General features: G+C 43.9%; 1 protein-coding gene across 1 annotated transcript in view; it reads left to right on the top strand.

Moving 5' to 3' along the window:
- RIOX1 (ribosomal oxygenase 1) overlaps positions 1-23450 on the top strand; it is a 603487-nt gene extending 580037 nt beyond the window's left edge. Inside the window, exon 15 of the mRNA XM_069607921.1 lies at positions 21623-23450. Within this exon, the coding sequence (XP_069464022.1) occupies positions 21623-21691 (69 nt within the window). The 3' untranslated portion in view covers positions 21692-23450. The remainder of the gene's footprint in view (positions 1-21622) is intronic.
- Positions 23451-23681: the final 231 nt, after the last annotated feature.

The raw sequence follows: 23681 nt of genomic DNA, 5'->3' as shown, positions 1-23681 counted from the left end.
CTTCGACGCCCTATGCCTAAATCTGTAGGTTATCTCCCCAAACCCTTTTGTGGTTACCAGTGGGTTAGCCTTTTCCCTTTGCGGCTAGATTGGTGAACCCACACATGTGAGGTACCGTTTTCATTTGGACACCTGTGGGAACGCGGGAAGGTATGAGATCTGTTGTTGGCGACCTCTGTGCATTCCATGTGTGGGTGCACCTACTGGGGCAGCAAAAGGAAAAGGGTAACCCCAAGCCTTTCAGCACGGCCCATTTTGTTCATGTGGGCAACCTACAGATTTAGGCCTAGGGTGTGGAAGCCAGCAAGGAAAACAGGGAACCCCATGCATTTCCCAAAAGGGGACACCCGTGGGAATCCACAGAAGTCTGACTTACGCAAATCGGCCCAGAATTTATTATCCAGAACTACCCGGAAAAGACCCACATGGGAGAAGGGTGCCCAAGGCCAGGGATATTACCGCCGACTTTGCTGGAGCCCTGGCTGCCCTGCGTTACAGCTTCTCCCCCCAAGGAGTCTCGGCAGTGTGCCAATACCTCCCCGAAGGGAAAAGCTGTAATGCAGCCCAGCCGCAACTCCAGGACCGTTGGAGGTGATGTCACTGGCCTTGGACATCCATGTACCATGTGGGTGTTATGTCCCCTAAGCACAGCAGCAGTTCCAGGGAGCACCAGCAGGATCCCCATTCCTCCCCGGAGGTGACATCTGTAACGTAGCACAGCCAGAGGTGGAGCCTGGGCTTGCAGACGGACAACCCACATGGGAGGGATCCGCTCCCAGGGAAACACCAATGTTCTGGGGGCAATTTGTGGCCTGCCCCTGTAATTGTGTCCCAGCCCACCAACATATCTGCCCAGACGGCCCATTCCCACCCAAACCACCAACAATCCAGCCCCAGTCTCACCCACCCCACTGACAGTGGGCCCTAACCATAGAATAATAAAAAACAGTACTCGCATAACGTTGCAGCTGCTCGCGTAGATAAAGCTGTAAACAAAACAAAAAACACGTGTTACCTATGGTCACACCAGCAAAATGTAGCCCTCCCTGGGGGCAGATAAGGGGAGGGGCTGTCCTGCACTCCTCCCTGGCCCCAGGCGTCCCTTCCTAGGAGCAGATATCTGGTCCCAGGGAGGGCTGCATGACATGGCACCCACTCCATTGCGGGTTGGGGTTTGGGAGGGTCAATGCCCCATCCCATTAGAAAATTCCCTGTCCCTTTGGGGTGCCCCACAGCCCCCCCTTAAAATGCGTTCCACCATTTTCCCTTTTTTTTCTTTGGTAACCTAACTCCCCTTGGCGCAGAGGGGCACATTGGTGTGCCAATCCGGCCCTGGGGTGCCCCAAACCTCACTGCCCCACCCACTGGGGGGTCTGTCCCACAATTTGTGATGGCCCTCTCCCCCCAAATGGGTGGCGGGGGCACCTCATGCAGGCCTCCCTGGGCCTCCTACAAATGGCTGCGTGAGGTACACCCCCCTCCATTTGAGGTGGGGGGGAGTGGGTCACCAAAAATGTGTGGGACAGGCCCCCCGGTGGGTGGGGCAGTAAGGTTTGGGCACCCTGGGGCCAGATGGCACACCAATGTGCCCCTCTGCGCCAAGGCAAGTAAGCAAAGAAAAAAATGGAAATTGGTACACTACAATTTAGGGCGGGCTGAGGGGCACCCTAAACCGGGAGGTAATTTTCTAATGTAATGGGGTGGGGTGAGCCTCTACCCCCTCACACCAAATGCAGTGCGGGCATCTCATTCAGCCCTCCCTGGGGGCAGATGCTCCTTCCTAGGAGCAGATATCTGCCCCCAGGGAGGGCTACAAGGGGTGCCCCCATTTCCCCTTGGGATGTGGGGGAGAGGGCTACCCCCCTATCCGTAAAATAAATCCTTGGTGGTTAGTGCCCCCCCATTCCCACCCAAAACTCCCTTTTGTTTTTTGTTTGGTTTTTTTTTGTTTTTTTTTTCTTTTGCCCCCTTCCCTGGGGGCAGATGATCAGCCATCTGCCCCGGAGGGGGCTAACATGAAAGCCCCATCCTTTGAGGGGCCTGCACCCTTATTCCTGGTACCCCCCCTCCAATTGGATGGGGGGGGCACCTAATGTACACCTGCCTAGGGGCATAAATCTGCCCCCAGGGAGGGCTACAAGGGGTGCCCCCCTTTCCACTTGGTGTGGGAGGGGGAGGGCCGCCACCCTTTCAGGGGGGCAAAAAAATCCCTGGAGTCTAGGGCCCCCCCAAACCCCATCCCAGGTGATTTAATTTATTTTTCGCTTTTTTATTTTGCCCCCTTCCCTGGGGGCAGATCAGCCATCTGTCCCCAGGGTTCAGCACATATGTGCCCCCATGCTTTGGGGGCCACAGGGGGAAGAGGGCTGCTTACTGTAAGCAGCCCCCCCCCCACGTCACAAACTTATCCCTGGTGGTCCAGTGGGCATTGCTGGCCGCGAATTGAGCGCTCTGTGCCCTCTCCGCGCCCAGCAATGCTGTCACACAGGGTGTCGTTGGAAAGGGGAGAAACTCCCCTTTCCAACGACACCCTTTCCGAAAAAATCCCTGGTGGCTAGGGCCCCCAAACCCCCCCTTTTTTTATGCCCCCACCCCTTGGGGCTGATGGTCACCTGTCTGCCCCCAGGGGTCTTTATATATGGGCTCCCATGCTTTGGGGGCTGGGAGGGGGAGAGGGCTGCTTACTGCAAGCAGCCCCTCTCCACGTCACAAACTTTTCCCTGGTGGTCCAGTGGGCATTGCTGCCCGCGTATCGAGCGCCCTGCGCCGATCCACGGGCAGCAATGCTGTCACACAGGGTGTCGTTGGAAAGGGGAGAATCCAACGACACCTCCCTCGATCTCCGGCTTGTGATACAGCTGGAGATCGAGGGGGAGAAAGGTGAACACTCGCATTCTATTTTCTCTACAGCAGCCCGAAATGGCTGCTGTGGGGAAAATTACTTTGTTTCACGCCGACGTGCATTACGCACGCTGACGTGAAACTGAAGGTAATCCAGCCCCCTGGCAGTGAGGGGGGACCTCCCCCTCACATAGCCCGGGGGTTGGATTACAGTTTTGGGCGATCCCTGCTTTGCAGGGATCGCTCAAAAAAAGGTGCCAAAAAGGACAAGCTATCTCATCCTTGGCACTGCGTATGCACTGTCAAGGACGAGATACCTCACCCTTGGCACTTAAGGGGTTAAAGGACTGACTCTAATGTATTCCTGCTGTTCCCTTTCCAGGTGCCGGTTTGGGATTTTAATTTGGTTTTGAAATTTCTCATGGTTGCTCCGTTTGAACCTTTGCACTCTTGTCGTTTGAGATTACTGTCCTTCAAGACTGTGTTCTTGGTTGCGGTTACTTCCGCTCGCAGAGTGAGTGAATTGCAGGCACTTTCATCTAAGCCACCCTTGACTGTGTTTCACAAGGACAGGGTTGTACTGCGAGTACATCCCTCCTTTCTACCCAAGGTAGTATCTGAATATCATTTGAGTCAAAAGGTGGTTCTTCCATCTTTCTACCCTCCTCCTCATCCTGGTAACGAAGAGGAGCGACTCCATCGGTTGGATCCTAGGAGAACCCTGAGCTTTTACATTTCTAGGATGTCCATGGTCAGAGTGGATGATCAACTCTTTGTGGGATATGCTGGACACCGATTGGGCCATGCTGTTACCAAACAGACCTTGTCCAGGTGGATTATCCTCACCATTACAGAGTGTTGCCGAGTGGCGGGTAAGGACCCTCCTGAACGGTTGTGAGTTCATTCCACTAGGGGCGTGGCTACTTCCACCGCCCTCCAGCAGGGTGTTCCTATTAGGAATATTTGTGATGCCGCTACATGGGCTTCAATCCACACCTTAGTTAAACATTATTCTCTGGATACAATCCATGGTCAGGATATGGCCTTTGGGAAGGCGGTTCTTTATTCCGCAATCTAATTGGGTACTCTAAATTCTTTTCCCCCCTCCATTTACTGGTACTGCTTTGGAAGTCTGTCAAAAATGTGGAATACGTTGGAGGACACAATCCATTTGAAGAACAAGTTACTTAGCAACTGGTAACGTTCTTTCGACTGGATGTTCCTCCAAAGTATTCCACATTGCCCTCCCAGCCTGCCCCTCAGGAGAATTTCCTATGTGATTGCAGCTTCTGTTTCCGCAAGGCTATGTGCAGTCAAACGGGCTTGAGACTGGTGCCACACGTTCTGAGGGAAAAAATGTAAACTGAGGTTACGGCGCTGAGAGTCCTATTTATAACATCCGGTGACATCGCCCTCGACAGAGACCTTCGAGGGACATCGACCCAACGCCATCGACACAGGACGCCCTCTGCCGAAAAAGTTTCCAAAGTCAACAGCTATGGACATTACATGTCAAAGATGTGAAATACGTTGGAGGAACATCCAGTCGAAAGAACGTTACCAGTTGGTAAGTAACTTGTTCTTCTGATGCTTGTATCTACTTAGATCACATGCGCGCACCCTTCCGCCCACCCTTCCTCCTCTGTGGAGTAGAAAGGGCATAGATGTTTTCTGGCTTTACCTACTCGTATATGCTTTATTACATCTGTACTCGCACTACACTTCATGCTAACTCATGTCAGAAACAAAACAGTCTGAGGTACCTCGACACGTGAAGGACCACGGGAACAGTTGACGTCACACTAGGGATAGTATTACTGGCACGCCACGTCCCTTTTTGGGTTTGGAAACAAAAAATGTAATACTCCTCGGCTACCACTAGATGTCTGCCTTTGCATAGCATATGAATCTAAGCAGATACAAGCATCAGAAATACGATTACAGTTAGTAATGTATCCCTTATACAGGCAGAGAGTATTCATTAAAAAGGTAACTTACTATTACCATTCATAAACACAATTACAAAAACCAGCACTCTACTTATGGTATGCAATCCAAAGTATTAACCTTATTTAGAATAGCAATATGCAGTTCAAGGTTAGTAAAACCTAGTGATACTCGTCTTGAATTGCAGCATGCTATTCATGAGGAGTAAAACCACATTAGTAGACTTTTAGAATGACAGTATGTAATTCAAGGTAATGGGATCCTATTGGTAATCAGCTATGCTACTTATTCAGTTTCAGGAATAATATAATAATACCAACAATATTACAAATAGGTATCTTGCAACATATGTACCTTATTCTTCAGAAATGATAGTTATCTTACAGTTGTGATAGTTATGATACAGTTACTCTTGTGGGAAGTCTGGTGAAGTCTGGAGTTTGGCAGAGAGCCTCGCTGCCTTGCTCAGCTGCTGCTCACACCTGATTGCGATAATCATTATAAAAGACTTCAGTGTCGCGCTCTAATGGGACGTCTGCAGTTTGGCTTTTTGGCGGAGCGAGGAGAGAAGACGAGAATCCTAACTGACAAATTTGATTGTTTCACACCAGTAGTCCTTCCCCTAACTAATATGGGTAACTAATATGGGTTCTGGTAAGAGCCTGCACTGATTGCCTATTGCCTGTGGATTGTTTTTGAAAGAATTGAGACAGAGTGGGGCGAGGGACTTGAGCAACATTTTACTTCCAATTGAAGTTTGCTGTTCTCCTTTTAGAGCGGTTACATGGGCTGTGATATTACACATAACGAAACGAGCTATGGCCACGTCACACTACAATCTACGTAATGCTCTGTCACCCCCAAATTCCAACAATACAGAGGTTGAACTAACATTTGCGGATGTGCCGAAGCCTTCCGACAGAAGTGAAAGTCGGTCGTTGGCCACAAATGCAAATGCAGCCATTACTCCTAAGCCCATACTTAAAAATAAACAAGGGAAAAATGACTGACTTTTATACACCCAACGCAAACATGAATGCTGTCAAACCATCTATTCCACCAGAGGGTGTGTCTTACGCTCTATATGTCGACCTATCAGATTCTATTGTCTTGGATGCCTCCTTCATCCACCTGTCAGGAAATATGCGTGGATCTCTTGACATGTGACATCGAGAACTTGCGCACTATACAGGGGAGAGCTAAAGTGTCGATTTCCAATCATTTCAATGCCACACAGATTGAGCTTGGAAGTCGGGGGGGAGGAGGGGGGAGGCTTTTGTAACCCTGCCTGGCGCCAGGCCAGAAGGAGTATGGAGACAATTTCCAATGTTAACACCTAGGGACCCTTGTCGGTGGCAGCGCTCCACCTAGTAGAATCCATTATCAGACTTTGATAATACTAAGGCATCTGTCTCGCATAATACAGATTTTCTCAAAAGAATTTGGGATATGATGGAGCAAAATAAACAGTTATATACGTGAGAGATGGGCCTTTGACTTCACCCAAAAGGGTTGTGGATCTAGAGACGACAGAAGACGACATCCTAAAATTGGCCTCTAATTTTACTAACAGGCCCTTGTTGGAGAATATTTCTCAGCTGAGTGCCTCCCCCAAGCTCTTCGAGCCTCAAAATGAAGAGCTACTGCACAATTCTGGTCATCAAGAAACAAGGGACATACCGACGGTGATTATAGAAGAACCGCAAAAGACAATGGCTCTTTACACAAAAGAAAGACTATAGCTGCCTGCTGTGATTCACCACTCACCTCTCACCCATACCATCAATGTAGACGAGCACAGAGATGGAATAACCATCGGACTAGTAAACTCTAATGTGATGTACGGCTCAGAAGATTTGGCGGGCCAAGGAGAGAGGGCCCCCACAAACTTTAAGAAATTGGCAGACTGTGTTCTTGGGCTTCAGAATATTCTCCAAATCAATGGGCCAGTACATTTAAATCGAGCAAAGCTTTTAACTATTTTGACAGAAATTCTGGCTTTAAGATCCTTTAACTTGGTAGACATTTATTTATTTTATTGCCATCCCGCTCTCGTGTTTGAATATAACAGTGTCTTTCTACTCGAAACTGGTTGCATAACTAATGTGGGACCAGGCTGACATTTTAAGATCAATGTGCTTCGACGCAATTCACTTCCTGAATCAAGCACAGATAGACAGATGGAATTTGGGCGCTGGGATGTTTACTTCTCTCACTAATTCGGGAGGGGTTATCAGCCAGGTGATTGGCTCTGTGAGAGATTGGTCTTGGTTATCGGAGGCAATCTGCAAGAATCTCAAGCCCCAAGGAATCCAGCAGAACCTTTAACTGTCAGCCTCTTAGTATTGTGTCTTGGAATTGTTCCGGATTTAATAATTTGTGCGAATTGTCTAATCTAGAGTCCTTGTTATATAGATATGACGCATATATTTCAGGAAACAATGTCCTCCCTACCTATCTTTGTTAATGGTTTTCAGCCTTTCTCTCAGACAGCAAACAAGTTCTCCCTGGGCAGACCTAGTGGGGGTCTGTCTACTATTATTGATATGATTTTGGGTTTAGAGGCCTTCCTGTTTAGTGATACTTATTTCAGGATTCTGGCCACTGGGGTAAAAATATATAAAACCAATATGGAAATCTTGTTTTTAAATTTATAACGGCACTCAATAAATATCAAGAGGAGGTGTCTCTAATATTAGACTCTTGGCTGGGGTTGTGTCACGCCACTAATATCATAGGCAGGGATTTGAATGCAGTGTGTGTAGTTGAACTTTGCAATTTAAAAGGCCTAGTGCTGAAAAAATTGAATATGGAGTCCAAACAACAAGGGGGAATCCTGGTGTGACTCTTTGGGAATCTGGGACCGCTCTCTGGTGTTGCCTAAAGTGGAGGATGCAAGAAAAGCATTGTATACTTGTCTCCCATTGCTCGGCACAATCGATTCTTAGTGTATTCCAGTGACCATCGACCCCTAGCCTTTAAGCTAGCTTTTGCACACACAAAACTAGAATCCAGCCCCTAGTTGCCTTTCTTGGAAATATGTAGCAGAGAATTAAGTGTGAGATGGACTACCTGACTATTAAATAGATTTACCTTACAAATAAGGAAAGCTGCAGGAAGATCTAGTATGCAGAAATTCTTCTCCTGTAAGAATCTTAATACTGCAGTGGCTCAGTTGGCTTGAGTGATGCCGAGGGGACCAATATTCAATCAGAATAATCATATACATGATGCAAAACTAGCAAAAGCCCAAAAAATAAAAACCGTACAGCTTCGAAACCTTTGATACTGTAATTTATCAGAGGAAGATGTTTTTCCTGATATAGAGGGAAAATTAAGCAACGATATAGGAATGATGTCAAAAGTATGAAATTTCATTTGTGTGTTAAAGATGGCCAATTGACAGTTATTAAAACAAATATCTAATGCTATTCTGGAAACTCACTACTAAATGAGTTGAGAAAGATGTGGTGGAGGGAAGTGATCATAGGAAATGAGGATACTTGGATAGCACCACTTTCAAACACTCGGGGACAATCGGGATGCCCGATTTACCTAGTGACATATCGCAGGCTATCCCATGGACAGGTTTTGACCCAGAAGATATCGAACGTCTTATAAAGAAAAGTAAAGGGTTGAGGGCCCGGGTCCAGACAATTTAGCCGTGATTACACTAAAGCAAGATTCGCCTCTGGGCCCCATTCTAGCTAATTTATTTAGGGAAATTCTGGAAACGAGAGTGATTTCCGCCTTCATGCAGTGTACCATATATTCTTCCCATATATTAAAAAAAAGGGCGATACGTTATATCCATCCAACTACAGACCTGCCGTCCTTTCAGACGCCATCAGTAAAATCTTTGATGCTGTGGTCCTGAAGGAGCTCGAGCTCTGGGTTTGCAAACTTAAAATCCTGGTTCCAGGACAGATTGGTTTTAGGAGAAATGTAGGAACCATTTTAAATGGAACTATTCTTTTTTTGGCATAGATTGGTAAAGAAGACGGTGCCCCTCCCATTGGTAAAATTGTTATTCTTACTCCATCTGTAAAGATTAGGCTGTCGAAAGAAGGCTATTTGTCCTGTCCTATTAACACTGTTGGGCATGATACAGGGATGCCTGCTTGCCCCTCTTCTTTTCAACATATATTTATCAGACATAGACAACTTATGGAAATCCATAATCTCCGATCCCATCAGACTTGGATCTCTACAAATAAATTGGGTGGTTTTTGCTGACGATGTATTCTATTACTTACCCCTCTTGGGCTTCAACGTAAGTTGACAGCTTTTACCAACTATGTAGTAGAGAACAATATGACCATTAATGCTATGTGAGGAATCCTGCATGCAGAGTCCTCACTAAACCCCAGCGTAAAGTAGCCTCCAATGTGGCCAGGGGAAGGCAGCCGCTACATGATCCTAACCCTGGGGGTAGTAGCATGAGGGAGGATCACATGGGAGGAGACGGTTGTCGGGATGAAGTGGTGACTCAGTTAGGAGAGATGCAGACTTCATCCTCTTCCGAGGATGAGATTTCCCTAATACCTAAATATCTAATGGTATGTAGTGTCTGTATGACTTCCTTTCCCAGAATTACACAAAGTACCAAATATGAAGACCCTTTTAAAGAGCATGAAAATGGTGCCCTGGGGAATCAGGAAGTGAATATCACATCTGATAGATGTTATGATTCTGCCTTATATTAAGGTCCTAAACCTAAAGGGTAAAACGCCAACTCCTTTAATAACATCTCCTAAGTCTGAACACTCTGTTAACGAATCAGATTGGGTTAACTAAGAATAAAACAAACAAGAACATTATGGACTTCAGATCCCATAATTCCCTTAGTACCGAGACGAGGAAGAGGGGCTCAGAGTTAGGGAAGCGTTATGAGTGGTTTAGTTGTTTTAATTTAAAACACCTGAGCAGGACCTTTAAAAACTTAAAGGCCTTTCAGGTGCAAAGAGAGCAGCAGCAGGGAGAAGCCGATGCTGATGTTGGTGTTGTGGCAGAGGTCGGGAGAACGTGGCCATGCAGAGGACGTGCAGGGGGAAGCAGTGCTAAAGCAAGCCATGCTCTGTGGGAGAGAAGCTCCTGACAGGCAGTGAACTACTCCGGTTTAGCATTCACACCGGAGAGTGTGCAGAGCTGCGAGTATTCCATTGAAGATCAGCGCGCACAGCGGCAGACCGAAAGGGGCTGTCAGAACCTAAGAGAGCAGCAGCCACACCAGCGAGTCAGAAGGAGACGCCAAGGCATACCAGTGAGCCCGGGGCACTCTGAAGGAGAACCGCCAGGTGATAACTATTTTGAATACCGAAGAATTGAATTAAGGCAAACTGGGCGCAACTCTCCTAATGATGGATTCCAAATAGGGAAACATTGTAACCTGCATTGCCAAAGTCAGAGAAGATTGATATACAGACAAATTGGGGCAACTTTCCAAAACAGGGATACCATTTAGGAGATTTGTGTAACCCTCACTCAAGTCAGTAGAAGAGTGATACAAAGGCAAATTGAATACAACTCTCCCAAAAAGAGATGTCAGGTGGGAGACGACTGTAACCAGCATTGCACAACCCAAAAACAAAGGCTGCAGTAGGAAAGCTCTCCGTTTATGAGACCAAGGGGGAGAGAACTGTAACCTACATTACCTAAAGACAAGCAAGGTAGCCATTATCCTCTTGTGGAATATCAATTTGGGAAGAGATGTAACCCTCTTTGAGTCAAAAGAATATCAAGTGAAGGAGTTGTTGGTTCAAATCTCCTAATTTATAATTCTAGTGTGGAGAGCTTGGAACAAGCATTAGCAGAGAGTACACATTGTAGTAGTAGCAGTTATATCCCAGCAGGCGAGTACATCCGGAAAGGGACCAATTGTAGTTAGTCCTGGCAGGGAAGTGTACCAGTAGGATGATTTAAAGTACTGTGGTTGTGGTCAAAGGCTGTGGTGGACAAGAAATGTTAACTCCATCACCTTGATGAACTGTTGCATTTTGGAAAGTGATTGTTCAACCATCCTGACAAAAGTTTCTTTTGAAGAAGTATGATGAGCTATCAAGTGCTTGGCCTTTTGAGAAATGAACACTTGCATTTTATTTATGAAGTTGAGTTTGGGAGAAAGACTTTTTTTTATCAAGCAGGAGTTTGCGTAAACATTGCTCTGATTGGTGAACAAACCTTTGGAAGATGATCACTTTGCCAATTGGAAGGATATATTGAATGAAAATTGCAGAGCACTTTATTGAAACTGAACTTTGTTCCAAATATTCCTGATTCGATCCAGGGGAAGAGAACCCAACCCTGATCACAAGGATTACTGTTTATACGTTTTGATTTCAGATGTATCTTATTTTGTGGAATATAAAACAGCCAAATAAAACTTGTATGATCTTGTGTATTTTGGTTTGAGTGTCAGATACTTTTTGGACACTGTCATTTATCTTTAGCCTTATGTTTGTTAGGCAGAGACATCCTTGTTAGGTTAGGGAAAGATAGGTCTCACCCTTTTTATTTTAATAAAATGACAACTTGTCGGAAAACTATACCTGTGTGTCCCTCTCGCATTTCACAGATAGCAAGTCAACAATACTTATGTTTTCCCAAAAATAGGAAACCCAAGGTGATCTGCTGGGGAGTGGGTAATGCCTGTTTGGCTTTAACCTCTTCAATGCGATACTTGGGCTTCAATTTAACAAATGAAGAGCGTAGAAGGGCAGTTGAAGAAGTCTTGAGATCAAAATCCTTTATTGTTCAGCTTAAGAGACTGCGCATTTCTATGTGCAGCTTTTCCTTGCTTCCATTTCGTGAGTATTATTTGGCTAAGGTGGTGCCATGCTTAATATACAGTTTGGAATGTTCCCTATATGATCATGGTACATTTTTGAACTCTCTAGGGGGAACCATCCGGAAGAGCGGGCTAGGTCTCCCCCCACAGCGTTTCGAGTTTGGGCTGGTATATTTGGCAGCTAGAGTCTCCGGGTCCAATTTGCGCCTTCACTATAAGATACTAGTTCCTCCGCCTAACTCCCTCTTTGACTCTTTACACGTTATGCTTAATGAAAAGAGTATTCCATCTTTAAATATCTTTGATAGGAGTATGAAATTCATACTCAAGACTTTAAGCTTGGAAGAAATCAATTTAAGGGAAACTTCTGATACATTGAAGAATAAACTGTTTGGGCTAGATTGGTGCCTGGCGGTCAATCAATTAGATACTTATTCCTTGTATAAAGAGTATGGTCTCTTTCTGGGGAAAAGAAAGTGCCTTGTGAAATATATATCTATTCCCATGCTATAAAGCACTATCAGTGTATATGAGATTTAGACTAATTCTTCTCCCAACCCTAGAAATCATGGGGCCTAGATTACAGAACAGAGCAGAACAGAACAGGCAGAACAAAACATGCAAATTGTGCAAGAACCAACATTTCCAAGAAACCAGAAAACATTTGATTTTTGTTTTGTGAAGCGACTGTACACATAAAATATCAACATTTTAAATTCCTTCAGAACCTTAGGACCTCGGAAGGCGAGCATGCCCTTTGGGCAGACCTAATGAGGGGTAATAGTGTAGCAAAGGTGCTTCATCTATATTGGATTATTTTAGATGTTTGAAATTTTGAATGTTCTACTATAAAAGGGACGAGTTTTGGCATGTTTTCAATTGATTATAAGGTAACTATTTTAATAGTCTTGTTTGTCCAATTGATATACATTTTTCTTCTGTATTCCTCTTTTGTGTGTGTTATATTATGTATTTGAAACTCCAAATATTTTTGTATTTTCTGTGTAGTGAAAAGGTTTCTTTTAAAACCAAAACACTAATAAAAAATAAAAAAGTATACAGTTACACCATTCCAGAATAGTGGAACACAATTCGACAGTAAGCAAGAACTTCTAAATTAATTTTCAGAGGGGCAGTATGCACTTCCTGGATAAGTAAGAACTCAGGATACACATTTAGAATGGCAGTATGCTATTCATGGGGAGTAAAACCACATTAGTAGACTTTTAGAATTACAGTATGTAATTCAAGGTAAGCAGACCTTATTGGTAATCAGCTATGTTACTTACTCAGTTTCAGGAATAAAAGTTATACCAACAATGTTAGAAGTATGTATCTTGCAGCATCTGTAACTTATTCCTCTTTCCGAAATGATAGTTACACCATATTATTTTTCAAAATAGTGGAACACAATTCTAAGGGAAGCAAGAATTTATGAATTACTTTTCAGAGGCACAGTATGCACTTTATGAATAAGTAAGAACACAGGATATGCATTTAGAATGGCAGTAAGCTATTCAAGGTGGGTACAACCCTATTGGTTATACACTCTTGCACTATTTATATTACAGGAATAGTTATACTAATGTTACTTTTCAGAAGAGTGGGACACAATTCTAAGGTAAGCATAAACTCTAACAACTTTTCATAAGGCAGTAAGCAGTTCAAGGTAAGAAAGAACCTAATGTTCGACATTTAGAATGACAGTATGCTATTCAAAGTGAGTACAACTCTATTGGTAGACTTTTACACTTATTCAGTTTCAGGAATAATAAAGTAATATCAACTGTTACTTTCTAGAATATTGGGACACAATTCAAAGGTAAGTAAATAGCTGTGTATACTTTTAAGAACGCAATAAGCAATTCACAGGTAAGTAAGAAATATGCAAAAGATCATTACCTCCGAAGAGCCTTGAAGGTTGCGCAAGGAAGCCCAGGTGGAGAGAAGAGACAAGCCTCTTTTTGTGTTTTAAGGATACCAGCCACCCTCCTGGGTGAACTGCAGAGTTGGGGGAAGTGCAGCAGCAGTTGTGGTATCAGCCGTGGAACAAGAAAACTAATGAACACAGCCGGTGAGTTGATTAAAGCAATGAAAGTCTGGTCTGTGTTAAATAAAACTTGACTGCAACAGTATCCGACGAATGAAGGTTGAGCGTGTGCAGATCAGACGCAAGAGAAAGCAAAGCATTGTGAAGAACTGTAAATTGAAAATGAAGGATACAAAGTAGCAGAGTTGTCCAGCGAAAGGAGATTGCCCAATTGAAAATCTCGGGTCAAATGTCTGAGGCCGTAGAAGCGTCGGGAAGAGAAAGAAACTGAGATGCAAGATTTGAACTCTTAGGTTTGATCCCGGCAGAGGGAAACCTGGATGTGAGAGAGGCCTTTGATCTGTTAGGTTTGTTGCCGGCAAAGGGAAACCTGGATGCGACAGATATCTTTGAACTTTGAAATAAGTACTGTGCTCGAAACTACGTTTACCAAGAGGCCCTGGTGTAGGAGAGAAAAAGTGACATTTGAGGAAAGAAGTTCGAAGTTGTCATGCCGAGGTATGAGCAAAAGCTTCGCAGTTTCGAAAGTCTTCGACAGCAGAAGGAAAGTGAAAGGAGGCTTAAGCCCAAAGGCGGCAAGCCTATGAAAGTGTGATTGAAGCTTAGGGAAGGAAACCCCATAAATTGTGACTGAAAGGTTTGAGCCCGGATGAGGGAAACCTGTACTGAATTGTGGTAAACCGAAGGAAACAAACTTTTGTTGAACTTTATTGAAAGTTGAAAGGTGACCTGGACTGGTGTGAAAGAAAGCAGAGAGGTCTAGTGGAAACTAGTGACTTTTCATGGAAGGCCAAGTGGGCCCTGGTCCACGAAACAAGCTGCATCCTTGTGTCCGAAGCCAAAGTGTGTCAAAAGGTCCGAGTGTGCCAACTTACCCTGTGCTACAAAACGTGGGGAAGGGAGTTTACTTACCCATACGGACATTTCTTTTGAACACTGATTTTCCTTTTTGTGTTATACAATCCCTTTACACATTTATTGTATTAGAAAGAAGGCAGGCATTAGGTTTGTTATAGGCCATTTTATTTTGACTAAGGATTGACTAGGACTGTGTTTTCTTTTTGTTTGATGGTCGAGAATACTCACATCTTAGTTCTAAGGCAAGATAGTAGTTTTCCAACCGCTTTTAAACTATCAATAAAGGTTTTGAAACTTGCAGCTCTTGTGTAAGTATCGACTTGCGATACCATGCCTGCCTCACAGATTACATTACCAGACATAAATGGGGGACAAGGGCCCCCTGCACTGGTAATCTTTAGACTGATCAGTGCCCCCCCAAAAACAACTAAAGGAGTTAAACTAGAAAAGGAGGCTGTAAAAGACCTCACTCCCTTAAAATGTGTCCTTGGTCCCACAAACCATAAGCAGATATGTTGCGGGTCACAGTGAAAAAGATGGAAAAGCTGCAAAAAGAATATATTTTCCTTAAAGTCGTTCTATGGGTAGAAGAGGCAGCAAAAACAGAATTGCAGTACTCGGGAATTCTTTGTGAAAGCCTCACTGTTGACACAAATAGGTCAGGACACCTAAAAAAGAAAAACGTTAGCTCCCACACATTGCACGCACTGGGCATAAGAAGTGTGAAAGGTCTCCTTTCAACATACCAAAGACAATGGCTGAGCACTGTCCTGAGTGAATAGTGATAGTGCAGGCATTGGGGAAAAGCACCCCCTGACAGTAGACTGATCTGTTTGGAAGTAAATGTACAGGTCTATTATACTTGTCCCTGGTGATGAATGCTAAAAAAGGATGTTGCACGTAATTGCCAGACCCTGTGGAATGCCAAACACATGGAAAGGCTACTTCCCCAGACTCTGTCAAATGCCCACAAATAGGAAGCCCAATATATGGGCCCCATCCTTCCATTGACCTGGAGGAAAATGGCCAAAAGGACAGTTGAACGCAAAGACAGAGCTTCAACCAACATGGCCAACCATTTCAGGCACTGTAGTACCCAGCATGCTGCCATGCGGTTAAAACGGAAAGGTGCAAAGGAGTGTACCCACATTTTTAAAAAATAAACTCATCACTGCCACCAGGCTGACTGTGGTCCACTAGTTACATGAAAATGTTCAAAAGGTAATAAAAGAATGGAAAGAAAAGTCTCCCCGGAATGGGGTGTGGGAGTACATTACCAGACATAAATAGGGGACAGGGGCTCCGTGCACTGGTAATATTAAGACTGATAAGTGGCCCTAAAACCTAAAGGAGTTAAACATTGTTTAGTCCCACAATCCACAAGCAGATATGTTGAGGAGCACAGTGAAAAAAATGGGAAAGCTGTAAAAAGAACATATTTTCCTAAAAGTAGTTCTATGGGTAGAAGAGGCATCAAAAACAGAATTGCAGTACTCAGGAATTCTTTGTGAAAGCCTCACTGTTGACACAAATAGGTCAGGACAGCTAAAAAAGACTTAAGCTCCCACACATTGCACACACTGGGCATAAGAAGTGTGAAAGGTCTCCTTTTAACATACCAAAGGCAATGGCTCAGCACGGTCATGAGTGAATAGTGATATTGTAGGCTTTGGGGAGAAGCACACTCTCAGTGGACTGATGTGTTTGGAAGAAAATGCACTGATCTTTGCGATTTGTCCCCGGTGATGAATGATAAAAAAGGACAATGCACGTAATAGAATGCAAACCATCCATTCGGCATGCATCCTTTGACAGGGGAGGGCGTCGGTTGGGGAGGGAGGGCGTAGACTCTGGAGGGGGAAAAGGAACAGCAGTAGGAGTGGAGGGAGCTGTGGGAAGTGATATGCTTCAGGGGTGTCCACATGAGGCGAGTGTATTTGGGGAGATGCAGAGGGTGAAGAAAGGGGCGCAGGACCTGGGGTGGGTAAGCACAGGAGTTTAAAAAAGAATGTGCTCAATGACAGATGCGCTAAGGTCAGTATGCAAAATGCAGACACAGGAGTCGAGTCCAGCAAGGAGGCTTATTGTCTTCACAGAGAAAATGTTCCGCTGGCCTGGACCTGCCAACTTTTCCCCTGCTGATCCCCCTGTAATATTCTCCCGACTCCATTAGTCCTTGGGAGATTACTTATCAGGCTGCATCCATCTTTGTTTGTCTTGGTAACCTTTCCGAGTCATTGTCATAAGGGGTATCCATGAGAGAAGCATTTTTCTTTTTCCAAACCTTGCATTTAAAAACCAAACAAAGGACATATTTGTTTTCTTTTGTGGTTTTGCTCACTGAGGGTAGATCTTTTGACATTGTTGCATTTGCTTTATGGGAGCATTTATGTGAATGTCAGATGTTGGGCAAATTCAGCTTTGGGGTGCACAGGAACAGGCTGTCTTGCGATGCTGTAACTTTTCCTTCAGGTAGAGCTTTGTTTTAAGGCTCCTTAATGCGTTTAGAGCTGTGACATTTCTTTCAGGGACTAAATCAAAGCAAAGGTTCACCTTTTGCCAGGTAGGCTCAGATTTGACTCCGTAATCTAAACCACCATCCACTTAGAGAAATGTTGGCATTTATTCAAGTATTTCACCATTTTACTAAGACTGCATTTGTTTTCAAAATACAGTTGTGTGCGCCAACATTTTAACTGCTGCTATTACTGTCAAGCAGCCTTCGCTTACTACCTCCTAAGCATTGCAATTATAGGAGTTACTGCTAATATCCAATGTATTCATACAGTGATGAATCCAGTGAGATCATCCCTAAGATCCCAACATGGCCCTCCTCTCATGTGGCCAGGGGAAGGCAGCTGCTACCTGATCCTGACCCTGGGGGTGGTATTATGTGGGAGGATCACATGAGAGGTGACACATCTCGAAGGGAGTGGGAGACCAATCTAAATGATTCCCCTAATGTTCCTAAAGCCTTAATGGCTTATTGTAAACAAAATGACAATTTTGACATAATAACTAGGGATTTCAAGTCCTGTAATGCCTGCTATACTGGGATGAGAAAGAGGGATTCAGAGTGGATGAAGTATAATGAGCGGTCTATTTGTTGTAGTAGAAAGAACCTGAGCGGGACCTTTGAATGTATAAATGAGTTTCAGGTGCAGGGGAAGAGAGAGGAAGGAGAAGCTGATGGTGTTATAATAGTGGCGGCAGCAGATTGCGTGTGTGAGACACTCTGGAAGCAGAGGAAGAGTGGCCGTGCAGAGAATGCACAGTTAGAAACGTCTCTGAAGAAAGCTATGCCATGTGGTAGATGAGCTCCCGACACGCCATGAACCGGTCTGGTATGGAAGTTGAATCAGAGATCACACAGAGCTGTCAGAGCTTGCCTGAAAGACTGCGCGTACCGCAGAAGTGTAGAGGGACCCAAAGAGCTCTGAAACAGCACCCGCGAGTCAGAAGGAGATGCCAAGGCATACAGGTGAGTTGGCCTGAAGCAGGTGATCCTGGGGCACTACAAAATAGGCCAATTAGTGAATTTGATGATTTTGAATACCGTACAAATGAAATAAGGTGAACTGGGTGCAACTCTTCTAAAAAGGGATACCAGTTGGGAGATAATTGTAACCCTTAGTCGAAGCTGCAGAAGAGTGATACCAAGGCAGACTGGGCGTAACTCTTTTAATAAGGGATACCAATTAAGGGACAATTGTAACCCACATTTCCAGCAGCCAAGAGGTTGCATAAGCATAAATCAAAGGTTGAAGGAGCAAAGCCCTTCTTGTATGAGAGATCAAGGGGGAGAGAACTATAATCTGCATTGCCTACAGTCAAAAGGTGGTCTAATAATACAGAGACGGTAAGGGAGCAACTTTCCTTTTATGGAATATGAATTTGGTAAAAGCTATAACCCACTTTTTCGAGAGACTACAAAGAGAAGCAGTTGTTCAAACCTCCTCACTTACAATACTGGTGTGGAGAGTTTTGGAACAAGCATTACCACAACGTAAAATTGTAGTAGGAGTTTTATCCTTGCAGGCGAGTAAACCAGGAAAGGGACCAATAGTTGTTAGTCCTGGCAGGGGAGAAGATGATTTTAATGTACTGTAGTTGTGGTCAAAAAGGTGTGGGGGAAAAGAAGTGTTAACTCCATTACCTTGTCTTCATGAACTGTTGTATTTCAGAAAGTGGTTCTTTTGAAGAAGAATGATATGCTAACCAATGCTTGGCCTTTGAGAAATGAACATTTGTCCTGTGTTATGAACTTGTGTTTTGAGGAAAAGACTTTTGTTTTGCTAAGCAAGACACTGTGGAAAAATAACAGTTGCTTTTATTTATGAAAACGCCTTCGGAATAGAGATATTCACTTTACCGAGTGGAAGGATATATTGAATGGAAAATACCTTTTGTGCTATGTTGAATGGAACTTGGTTATTGCACTGAACTTTCTTGGATCTGAACTTTGCTCAAGCTATTCCTGAATTTATTTTATTTTTTCATTTATTTTTTGTGTGCCAAAAGCCTGCAGGCATTGGGGCGCAACAGTTGCACAATCATACCAACAAATAAGATGGGGCAATCAAGGTCCCGAGGGGCAGAAGAGATTATGAGTAGTAAATTACTTAAACACAAAGGTTTTTAATGTTTTCCGAAAGGCCCTCATATTTTCTTCCAGCCTAAGCGCCAATGGCAGTGTGTTCCAGAACTTGGCTGCGCTTAAGGGACACGATCTACCAAGTCTGTTTGATCACTTAAAACCAGGACAATTCACCTGCGCCAGGTTAGAGGAATGCTGTGCTCTGGTGGGAGTGTAGCGGGAGATCAAAGATTTTAAGTACGGAAGAGCCGTTCCAAATAGGCAGCGATGCACCAGGGTGCCAATTTTAAAGTTTATGCGTTGCTGCTCCGGGAGCTAATGGAGGTCCCTCCTATGATCTGAGATGTGGTTTCTTATCTGGATTCTCCTCATGATGCGCACGGCATCATTCTGTAGAGTTTGGCATTTTTTTCAAACTAGAACTGGAGGCACCGGTTAGCAAGGAATTAAAATAATCCAAACTTGAGAGGATAGTGGCTCGGGCGATGATTGCACAGTTCTTTTCAGTTAGAAAGGGGCGGATGTTCTTGAGCAGGCGAAGGAAGCAATTACAGTTCTGGCTAACCTGGTTGACATAAGCATCTACATTCACGGAGGCCTCCAACAGGATGCCCAAGGTTCTTACTTTACTTCGCACTGAGATGATGCTATTTTCGCTTTTAAAGCTTTTATAATTAACAGAATGGGAGACAGGCACTCTCCCTGAGGTATGCCAGCAGGGCACCAGAGTCCAACCCTGGTCACAAGAAGTACTTTCTTAAGCTTTTGAGTTTGAATTGATGTGTTATTTTGTCGAAGATCATTTTACTTTAGTCTTTTCCTAGACAGGGACATCCTTGTCAGGCTAGGGAAAGATAGGCGTTTGTCTCACCCCTTTTTGTTTCATAAAATGGCATCTTGTTAGAAAACTCTACCTTTGTGTCCATCTCCCATTTCTGACTCCTCACAATGTATGGACTTTGAAAGGGTTATGTTGTATAGCTCCAAAGCCCAGGGTGACGGAGGACTCTGTCCTGCTGGGAATGAAACCTTGTCTTGCAGGTTGAGCACTCATATCTGGGTGAGCACTTAACTCACTGAGCTATTTTACCGGTAGTTTAGCACTTGATATCAAGAATCGTATTTACTGTAAACTAAGAAAATCCTCCCCGCAAGAAGGAATGACCAGAAATCTGCTCTTAAAGGGGCTGTCTTTTAAAGTAAAGAATCTTGGTTCTGAATGCCTGCAGCCAATTAGGTTAAATGTATGTTCCGTTCATTAGAAAGGACTAATTCTCAAATGTTGTGATGTGATATAAATGGTGAAGCCAGGCTTTGGGTGTGCACGATATTTGACATGTATCTGTTGAAAAGATTCTTTTATGCAACATTTCTTGCATAATTTCCTACAGAACCCCATTCTTTTTGCTCTGTTTTTGATCCTGTCCTGACTTTTTGAAGGGAAGTAAAGCCTTCACCTTCATGTCCTTTGCCTTTTGCTCACATGTTATGGGGAAACTGATCCTCCCTTAAGACTATCAGTACTGGGAAACTGTTTCCCTTTTGAATTCATGTGTTTACAATTGCATACAGCTCCTTGCAGTGCATTGGGGAGACTTTGGTATCACCCTAGCTTTTTACACAGAGGATTGTGGGTTACTTGTATATGTGCCTAATTAAAAACAAAATGTGATGCACCCAAAAACTACACAGGCCGGGACTTGAATCCCAAGTTGTGTGGTTTTAAGGGCTAACACTTCAACACTTCACCACTAGACCACATGAGTCCCTTTCAAAGAGCAAGGCAAACATGCTCTACTTAAACTGTGTATGGTTGCCTTTTTAGAAAGTTTGTAGGACTGCACAGTCCTATGAATTCTATACTAATACAGCAGACAGGCCCTTTTCAGCAGAATGCCTTTATTCTGCTGACCGGGCCTCGTTTCCAATATCATTCATAGGACTGTGTAGTTCTATGAACGTGTTTGTGTGTTTGAATTCACTGCCCTAACAGCAGTAACACGCTCTCTGGAGGGGGATTGTGTTTGATTATTGCCACCAGGGCATTGAATGAAATAAACAGTTATACAACTGCTACACTCTCTACCAAATGGATGCCTGCACTGCTTTAAAAAGCAGGACTTTTGTTGAATACATGTCTTGATCGTTTTACAGAGAAACTTTATTTTAAAAAGTTGTGTACATATTTTTAAAGGCCTATAGTTGTGAGCAATACCATTTTTGAGAGAACCTATCCTTCAAAGCATTAACAGTTCAAAATCCCTAATAGATGTCCATGCCTTTTTATTACGATGTGTGAGGGTGATGTGCTACAAATCCAAAGGAGCTATTGCTAGTCTGTCAATAAAGGTATACTATATTAATATTGTGAACTATGATGAAGGGTGTTGTGGCACTACTTGTGTGAAATTTCTCTTGTCTCCGTCATTTTAAATGGTGTAAACTGGTTAGAAATGTGTAGTGCTGCCTAGTTTGCATATCTATGGTGATTTACTTTTGACCGAGTCAGTCATGTTACCTTTTCCTGTACTTCCTTTTGCAGATTGCCTTAACCACGATGCTGTTTGAGAAGGGTCTCCTCACCACAAAGAAGCCTCCGAGTGTCGCTTGATTTGGAATCAAGATTCAATTTGATTTCCTGGACCCCAAAATGCTCCAAAAGAAAGAAGTAGTACCCATGAGCAAGAGGGATCAGACGTCCTCGGGTACATTCCCTCAAAGAATGGGAAAGTTTGGCCGCAACTGAGGGGCGCATTCAGTGAAGGCATCCGTGGAATAGACTTGGGCTCAGGACATTAAAGAGTTTTTTCCCATTTGACTGCAACAGATCTGTTGTGTTTGACTTTTTCATGCTGAGAACATTTGTGTACAGAGTCTTGCGGACAATCACTTGGTCTTCGCAATGTCATTATTCCTTTGCGGAAAGGCGTTCGGATCCTTTGAGCTGTAGCTTTGAATTCTGTGCTGAGGATAACGGGGGATGTTGCATACTTTAGTACGAAGGCCTTACGGATTCCTTCCTACAGAGAATTACAGTAATCCTTCTCAGCTGAAAGCAGTATCTGTACTGCCAAACTAATGTCTTTATCTGAGAAAGCCAGCCCTTTTTTTTCCATATATTTGTTCACAGCATAAAGCTAACATTGCCACGTTTTATTGGGCCTCCCTTGCTAGCAATGGATGACATATAAATGTATTACTCCAGATTGTTTTAAGACTTCACGTTTCAGCATAGGTCGGGTAAAATGATGAATGGTCGAGTGTTGAAGAGCACACGGTGAGCTGGATGTCAAACTGTTCAGATACCACTACTATGTTGTTTGTGTTGTCGCCACAACATCGGAGGGATGCAGCTCTATTTGTCCGTCTTAGAATAGCATGCACATTATAACAATTGGAGGTGATGCTGAACCATAGTCCTACTCTCCACATAGTAATGGGATGCCCGAAGCTGGAAACCCTATGCAAAGTCGTGCATCCTCCCGACGGTTTGCTGCGTTCATACGGAATAATGGCCCAGGCCAGCCAAAGCTGCTCAATGATCCTCTTGCATTGAAAGACGACAATGCCTTTTATCCAAAGTTTCCTAACAGCCATTTATTATTGCTGGTAAGGCTGTTTCCATCCCAACAAGTAGAAAGAAGCCTTCCTGTAAATAACATTTTGTCTAGTTGTGAGTTCTTTGTGAAACGTTGAGTCCAGAAAAGGGAAGCTTGCAGCTGTATGAAACCACCTGCCTCCTTTGGTCTATCGGGGGTTTCGTGAGAATACTCCACATCCTTAAACCACGCATTGTATAGTTTACCTCGAATTGGCTCCAGTGATTGAAAGCGATCAGTTTGTGGTTGAGGCTGAAAGCACACATTTTGATCACCATGAACATATTTTATCTGAGGTCAGGCATGCCAAACCCATACGTTTGTTATTGTGAAGTCTTTTCCTAATGGTTATCTATGTGTGTAAAATATTAAACTGATGTCATTTGTAAAATTCAGTGTGAACGACCCACCAATCAATTGGAAGTGTAACTGTGTTCTGCTTCTGAGCACATCACGACCATGAGCTATCGCGACCATTCGGGCATCAAAAGGCAGCCAGCCTCAGTGTCATCACACACACACACAAATGCTGTTAACTTGTCAATGGTTGAATGTTTAAACTATGCCATTTTAATATGTATGTAAACGTTATTTAACTGGAATGTGCATCCGAACCTGGGACCTGTAGTCTAACATCATTTCGAGGGAAGGTATTCTTCACAATTGATCTACAATGACGAAGAAAAAAAATGAAATATTTTGATTTTATGTATCGAATGATTCTGTATCTCTAGTTGTCTGTGTGATGCAAAAACATGATGGGACATTGAATTCTGTTTTTGTTTTAAATATCCACATTATGACTGTCTTCGCAGTGGATTTGTTTATGGGTGCATTTGCTTTTCTTTACATCATCGTGTTAGGTGTAGATGCGCTGCACAGTGCGTTGTGTTCCAGGGTTTTAATTCCTTCTCGATTCACATCTTGATAGACACGCCGCTAATTAGCCGTTCATGATTATTTGTCGAATTGGTACAGGTGTTGGTAAAGCAAGTGTTTGGT

The sequence above is a fragment of the Ambystoma mexicanum genome, chromosome 4q, assembly GCF_040938575.1.
Source record: "Ambystoma mexicanum isolate Mex_15411 chromosome 4q, UKY_AmexF1_1, whole genome shotgun sequence".
NCBI classification, from domain to species: Eukaryota; Metazoa; Chordata; class Amphibia; order Caudata; family Ambystomatidae; genus Ambystoma; species Ambystoma mexicanum.
The sequence above is the reverse complement of the archived record's forward strand: the minus strand, read 5'-3'. Positions and strand labels throughout refer to the sequence as shown.